The sequence below is a fragment of the Adiantum capillus-veneris genome, chromosome 19 (genome assembly GCF_014529385.1).
Source record: "Adiantum capillus-veneris isolate H3 chromosome 19, ASM1452938v2, whole genome shotgun sequence".
NCBI lineage: Eukaryota > Viridiplantae > Streptophyta > Polypodiopsida > Polypodiales > Pteridaceae > Adiantum > Adiantum capillus-veneris.
The window spans coordinates 14,285,955-14,293,304 of record NC_140949.1 but is presented as its reverse complement, the minus strand read 5'-3'; the positions used below and the strand labels follow the sequence as shown (position 1 = coordinate 14,293,304).

General features: G+C 42.4%; 1 protein-coding gene across 4 annotated transcripts; it reads left to right on the top strand.

The window, feature by feature from the left end:
- Positions 1 to 3,298: 3,298 nt before the first annotated feature.
- Positions 3,299 to 6,880, top strand: LOC147433605 (mitogen-activated protein kinase kinase kinase 1a-like). Of its 4 annotated transcripts, none has more exons than XM_086490285.1 (8): positions 3,299 to 4,289; positions 4,376 to 4,505; positions 4,582 to 4,644; positions 4,736 to 4,896; positions 4,991 to 5,066; positions 5,144 to 5,200; positions 5,314 to 5,448; positions 5,655 to 5,791. In XM_086490285.1, the coding sequence occupies exons 1-7, from the start codon at positions 3,475 to 3,477 to the stop codon at positions 5,434 to 5,436; spliced, it is 1,425 nt and encodes a 474-aa protein (XP_086346411.1). In that variant the 5' UTR covers positions 3,299 to 3,474; the 3' UTR covers positions 5,437 to 5,448; positions 5,655 to 5,791. The 4 variants fall into 4 exon arrangements, with proteins under 4 accessions (XP_086346411.1, XP_086346409.1, XP_086346410.1 ...); XM_086490283.1 differs by having other exon boundaries at positions 3,301 to 4,289; positions 4,376 to 4,466; positions 5,314 to 5,424; positions 5,655 to 6,880; XM_086490284.1 differs by having other exon boundaries at positions 3,302 to 4,289; positions 4,376 to 4,442; positions 5,314 to 5,424; positions 5,655 to 6,880.
- The last annotated feature ends 470 nt before the right edge of the window (positions 6,881 to 7,350 follow it).

Here is a 7,350-nt window from a genome sequence, read left to right as displayed (position 1 = left end):
CTTCTGAAGACATTTCACCAGTACTTTTGGATCGACGGAGCCCACCATGAGTGAAGGCAGCAATACCCTATATTCCATTGAGGGCTTTCTTCACCCGCTTCATGCAGGCATCACAGTCTATGGAGACCTAAATCTAATCTAATATAACGTAAATCTAAATCTAGCGTCAATAAACGTAAATCTAATTAAAAATAAACCTAAATCTAATCTAATTTAACTTAAATAAACCTAAATTTAATTTAACGTAAGTCTACATCTAAGCTAATCTTTAACGTCTTTTAGGATAGTTTCCTACGACGTTATAACTCTCTTCTTCTTGTGTGTGTGCGCGTGTGTGGATGTGTGTGCCAATAAAAAGAGATAAATGGTATTACCTTTCTATCACCCATGCCAAGTATGATAGATTGGTTATGCCATTTCCCTTTTGAATAATAGGTCTTGAGTTCAACTCCTCGTCGGCTAGATCTTTGGGTCTTTTAATTTTAATTAGTTTCCTACGACGTTAAATTAGTTTCTCTCTCTTTCTCTCTCAATGTGTGTGCGTTTTTTTGTTTATGCATGTTTTCTCTCTCTTTTCCTCTCTCAATGTGTGCGTTTTTTGTTTATGCATGTTCTCTCTCTCTCTTTTCCTCTTTCAATGTGTGCGTTTTTTGTTTATGCATGCTCTCTCTCTCTTTTCCTCTCTCAATGTGTGTGTGCATTCTTTGTTTATGTATGTGTGTGTGCGTTTTTGTTTATGTTTGTACTCTCTCTCTCTCTCTCTCTCTCTCTCTCTCTCTCTCTCAAAAACACTATGTGTGTGTGAGAGAGAGAGAGAGAGAGAGGGAGAGAGAAAGAGGGGAAGGGAACATGAGAGTGAGGAGAGGGAAGGAGCATACCTGGCTCTCCTTCCTCTCCTCGTGTGTGTGTGTGTGTGTGTGTGTGTGTGTGTGTGTGGAGAAGAAAGAGAGAGAGAGAGAGAGGGAGAGCGTTACCTGCTCCTTGCTTGAGGGCGCCGAAAAACTCAGATCTGAGATCTGAGTTTTTGGGCGCTCTCTGTTATTTTTTTAGCTCAGTCGGCGTCGCTATGAGCGTCGCAAATTTCTTTGTAAATTTACGACGCTTATAGCGACGCTCATAGCGACGCCGGGAATTTTTTTTTTTAGCGTCGCTGTGTGAGCGTCGCTAATATGAATAGCCTCTTGTAGTGATAGGAAGGTGGTAATCATATGAGAGTGACAAATGTTGTTGTGATACAAGTCTATGTATGTGTGTGTGTGTTGGAGAGAGAGAGAGAGAGAGAGAGAGAGAGAGAAGAGAGAGATTCAATGATTATGCGACGAGAATGACGAGATATTAAGCACCTTAGATGACATGACACAAGACAAGATAATAATTCTTATCCTCATATATTACATAGGTAGCTTAGTTATGATGAAAGGAAGTTCGACACAAAATATGATGACCACAAGTCGATAGATGGCCTATTGAAAGGAGAGCATGTTGACCAAGTATGATTACTCAAGGATGGCCTACTAATTGGCTTTTTAAAAGCTACCAAACTTAAGAAACGCTTGTATGTATTCTTAAATATGGAGAAGAGGGCATGGACCTAGAACATTGATCTTTGAACTACATATTAGAAGGATTGTAGTCGTGCAAGCCTATGTTCATGGAGAGAAGCCACAATGCGGGGACGCGAAAGAAATCTTAGGTGTGTCGCACAATGCATATGCATATGAAACGATCAAGCCATTTCGACCTTTGAACCATATAGTAGAAGGATTGTAGCCGTGTAAGCCTATGTTCATGGAGAGAAGGCACAATGCGGTGATGTGAAAGAAAGCCTAGGTGTGTCACACAACGCACATGCATATGAAATGGTCAACCCGTTTCGACTCTGTTTGGTCAATTTAAGTCGAGAACCACATAGTAGAAGGATTGTAGCCGTGCAAGCCTATGTTCATGGAGAGAAGGCACAATGTGGGAATGCGAATGAAAGCCTAGGTGTGTATGCTCATCGCTTAAACATGTTGAGGGTTATATAAAAAAACCAAGAACGGCTTGGTGGAACGCGAGAAAAAAGCCAAGACTACACAAGCACTCAATAACAAGACAAGACGACAAGAAGAGAATCCGCGAAGCAACCATCACATTTCCATAACAATAATCAAAGTAAGCATGATTAGACCATAATATCGAACAATCTCGCAATGAGTAACACATTCATAATGCCGATCAAAAATAGATTCGATGATACAAATTCTTAAAGAGTTTGGCCAAGCAAAAACAGTAAGTAGAACAAGACAAAAATCTTCAATAGGTCTCACTGCCTTCAAAATCCATGCTGTCAGCACCTCCACTGCTTACATACCATTCTCGGCCTTTAGGAGCAATAGAACTCCCACTGTGTTGTTTGGAAGCCATTGCCAAGCAAAGTAATTTTAGCACAAAGTATTTTCACACAGTTCTTCAGATACACAAAGGCACAACAATGCCTGCTTTTATAGAATTTCACAAGAGGTCTTCAAAAGTGATGTTCAGTTCAACTTCAGCAAAGGCATTTGTTTATTGTAGGCTGACAGAGCACGTTTGCCATGGCACATTTGTTTATTGTAGGCTGAAAGAGCACGCTTTTAAAAATTCCTCTTGTCAAATTGAAGGAAATGAATTTCCTCTTGGCAAAGTCAAGGAAAGGAATTTTGTATATTGGAAAAATGAATTTTTCAGAATACTACATGGCAATGAACTCACATCACTTGCAGTGCAGCGTGGAAAAGAAAGGTCATGGCATTCAATGCCTTGTGAGGCGCAACAGCAATTGCCATCAGCCTTGTAAGGCGCACTGACGCAGCAACCCTCCCCTCTTCATTTCGGCACGCCTTCCATATGGGCCCTTGGGGCATGCGCTGCAGCCCTCCCCTCTTCCAGGCACTGCAGGCGTCCCCTCTTCCAAGCGCATGCGCTGCAAAGTGTGGTTTTCCGAAAAGACGTTGCATTGAAGGCTCTTGGCCGCGTGCCACACATCTCCACCCTAAAATACGGAGGCCAAAAAAATGCCCGTTTTCTCCACGGACCACCAGGCTCCTATGACCTCTGCATGCCAAAAATAAAGAAGAAAAGAAACACTTCTTTGGACACAAAACATCTTTTTACTTTCCACTTATCTTTGTCTTATTCATCTTATGTCTGTCGGATAGATATTTGAGGTCTCTTTGGATAGCTTCCTAGGACGTTAAAATTCTCTAATTTCTCTTCTAATTCTGCTTATGCACTTAACATGTTTTGAAAGAATTTTTATTTTTCTGAGATTGGGGAGACCTAATGCATTTGGTCAGACATCTCGCCAGTAGCAAAGACTACGTCGCGAACTCTTGTTGGACAACCGTGTCTGCAATTTGGCAGCGCGTGAGGGAGGGAAAGAAATGAGAATTTGAAGCCTAGAGGCTATATCTACTTCTCTGTGTGTGATTTGCTTGATCGAAGCAAGATTACATGATGCAGCAGCCAGAAGAGAGGGCAACTGCCCATCCTTTTAGTGAGACAAGAGAGCAGAGCAATGACGTCGTCTTGGCTTTTAACAGATCCAAGGTGATGCAGCTTCTTGGCGCTGCCACTCCGAGCGATCGCCACCAAATTGATGAGCTCCTCAACGCCCCATTCTACCTCAGTTCTCCTCTGCTCCGCACGTGCATGAACATCAGGGCAAAGCATGCAATGAGGCATTGGAAACTGAAAGTGTTCCCATTTCCAAGCCTTGGAATCATGTCCCGCGCGTGGGAGAGCACGAGCTGGCTAACAAAATCACTGTGCTTCTTTGCGCCTCAAGATCCTGCACGAATGGAAGATACTTACGACGGTGAACGGCATCTTTCCTTATCATTGTCAACAATACAGAACCATGGGAAGCATCTGCTTCCAAAGTCAAACGAGTGTGCTTCCACAGACATTATGCAGAAGGCACATCCTCTGCCTCTTCCTCCTACACTCCCTAGAAGACCCCCCTCGGTTGACCAAAGTCCTGGTGGTACTATGGGTCTTGCTTTTATGCATTCACCGTTATGTAAGCCAACTATCCAGCAAACAAAACCACCTGAAAGCTTAGCCCTCATGCCCGCAAAGGTGCATGGGAAATTGCCTGATATGGTCCCATCTGCAGAAACACCAATGAACTCATGCTCCAGTTCACTTTCTTTTCCTGTTTTATCACCGTGCTCCCCACTAGCCAAAGCACAGTGCCCTCAAAACTGGATAACAGGAGCGGTACTGGGCCGGGGTACTTTTGGGGTAGTTCATGAAGGACTGAATCTGTAAGTACTCAACGATTTAGAGTATGTTGCAATGAGTTTCCGGTTTGTGAACCTTCTGTTCCAGTTGACAATGTTGATTTTCACAGGGAAGATGGGAGTTTTTTCGCTGTAAAGAAAGGCAGCACGGAGGACGCTTTCCCGGAAATTCAGCATGTACTACATGCCAACTGTTGTCTTGTACTCTTCAAGCTGTTAAACCAAGAAATAAAAAAGATAGTATGTGCTGATACGTCTTATGCAATTTTTTAGTGCACCACTTTAATTTATGCGCTTTTCACTCTGTCAAATGCAGGAAATTAATGTTCTGAGCAAGCTGGAGCACCCTAATATTGTCCGATATTTAGGCAGCTCAGTTGTGAGTGGCAAAGTGTTATTCATGATGCATTTGTGCTTAATGTCACTCTCTTAAATCCTGTTGCTCCGCCGATGTGATTTTGTCTATGCAGAAAGATGGGCGTTTATGCATCTTTCTAGAGCTTATGAGAATGGGATCCTTAGAAACATTATTGCAGAAATACAAGAGGCTTGAAGATAGCACAGTTAGGGGCTATACACGGCAAATACTACTTGGCCTTTCGTACTTGCATGAGAAAAAGACAATCCACAGGCATTTCTCTTAACTGCTTGAAGTCTTCATTGTTAAGTGTTGTGGCCCTGTAATAACAATAATTTCTTGTACTCTTTGGGGCTATGATAAGCAGGGACATCAAGTGTGCAAACATTTTGGTTGATGTGAATGGCCAAGTAAAGCTCTCTGATTTTGGAGTAGCCAAGAAGGTCTGTTTCTGTGTCTACTTCTTGTGTAGTCAAAAATCAAGCATGAAAACTTCTTCATTATTTTCACTTGTTTGCAGATGGGTGATTCTCTCTTTTCCTCTTTGAAGGGCACACCATTGTACATGGCTCCTGAGGTCTGTAGCATGCATACATAATCTTCAAGCTTCTTTGTGTCGATGGTGTCTGTTATGCCTTGTCACAACTCTTGCACTTCATGGATGGGTTTGCTAAAAAAAGTGCGTTGCAGGTTCTGACTCCCAATGGAAAGAGCTATAGCTTCTCAGCTGACATATGGAGCCTTGGATGCACAGATCTTGAGATGGCAGATGGGAAGCCTCCCTGGAGTGATTTGGAGGGGGTAAGCTCATAGCCATAGAAAGATGTATGCTTTTCCTGTGTCTTTGTTGATGATTCCTGCATGTATTTCCATCTTTGTAAGGTTCTTGGGTTCAAAATATTATGATTTTCAATTATCTAGTAGAAATTAACACTTGATGTTTAGTTGTGTGTAACATGAAATTAAGAGTCATAGTGAATGTGTAGATAATACAAAGGAGCTAATTGATTTTGTGCTGAATGTACTTGCAGTTTGGTTTTTTGTTCAAGGTCAAGGATGGTGAGCTGCCTCCATTGCCAGATCATCTCAGCCCTGAGGGCAAGGATTTTGTCTGCAGCTGTTTGAAACTTGTTGCTAGCGATCGCCCCACAGCAGCTGAGCTGCTACAAAATCCATTTGTGACAAATGCTTCCTCTCCTAAGCAGGTTGTTCTGTCATCACGTTTGGCTCCTGACAATGTGTTCCCAACCATGGAGGCATCTTTGTTTCCTAGCTTTCGGTCATGGCAGTTTGGAGATGAGCATGAGTCATGGAAAAGCTCCTAGTGCAGCTTGGGAAGGAGGCGCAGTGTTCATTTCGAAAAGGTTTTCTTACGTGCCCGTGATCAGATATATTGGAAATGAGCATGAGCATGAGTCGTGGAAAAGCTCCTAGTGCACCTTGGGAAGGAGGCTCAGTGTTTCATTTCGAAAAGGTTTTCTTACTTGCCCGAGATCAGACATATTGGTGTTTCGTGAGGGCATGGAATACTAGGGTGATCAAGCATACTCCAGAGAGAGTCTTTGTCCACAATTCTTTGCACCTCTTGTTGAGATGACCTTTGCTGCTTAAATTTCAATTACAAGTTGAGCATATGCCATACGAGGTGAGGTCTCTTCACAGAAATTGTGGATGTCCAGGTTGTTCTAAGCTTGGTGGATTGCTGCCTAAGCTGTGATATTAACAGCAGATTGTGAACTAGAACCTTTCATAACAAAGTCTGCACATTGTGATTCAAAGTCCCTCATCACAAGAATAGATGGTTCATAACAATGTTTGCACATTGCGATGCAAAGTCCCTCATCACAGAGATGGATGGAGGCATAGCAAGGCACTTGTGGATTGAAGCACTTGGTAATTTATGGTTCCCATTCTACATCAGCGAAGGCACATCTCAAGACTCAAGATCTGGTGGAGTGGGGCGGGTCGGAGCATTTCCTTGAGCAGCCTCAATGATGCACATACAGGGAGACCTCTGTAATGACACACTAGCAACAACATTTGAGGAACAAAACAGCCACCATCAAGTGCTAGAGTTTCCCACCTGCATGACAGTAGGACTCATGTTCATGCTGAGGAATTTGTCATTCTGAAACATTACCTTATCAATCCAGGAATGATGATCTCTCTTGGAAGATCCAGATAACTTTATCTCAAAGAGGTGTAGCTGGATACACAAATGTTACCCTTGAATTCAACAGCAAACCTTTGTTGCTCATTTGTGAAATCAATTGAAAATTTCTTACTATTTTACCATGCTAAAGAAGAGAAGAATGGAATGTTTCTAAAGTGCATTGCGCTAAAGAGCATCACCAATGTGGCAAATGCGGCCAATGAGCCTATGGTTAGCTTATAAAATCCTTGCTTGCATTTTGGAAAGCGATTTAAAGAGAATCACTACTGTGGCCAACCCAATGATTCCTCCAAGAAGACCTAGAAAACTTGCAGCTTAGAAAATCACTTTGGAGAACCCTTAAAAAGTATTATCTTATGAAATTGTTAAGTTGCCCAGCCAAAAGGATAAAAAAGTCTAGCCATTTTTCCCTGTATTGTGTGATCAGACTTTGCTTCACAAGCAAAGGTAATTCTTCAGCCAAAAACACAATGTGCAAAGGTGGGATGTGACCCACTCTACTGGCCATCCAACTTAACTACTACCTGGTAGCACTATTCCCTCTCTTTTTGATA

Coding starts and splice junctions, on each gene's coding strand:
- LOC147433605 (XM_086490282.1), top strand. CDS start 3,475: ATGATGCAGCAGCCAGAAGAGAGGGCAACTGCCCATCCTTTTAGTGAG. Junction 4,290..4,375: donor GTTCATGAAGGACTGAATCT/GTAAGTACTCAA, acceptor TGATTTTCACAG/GGAAGATGGGAGTTTTTTCG. Junction 4,897..4,990: donor GAGAAAAAGACAATCCACAG/GCATTTCTCTTA, acceptor TATGATAAGCAG/GGACATCAAGTGTGCAAACA.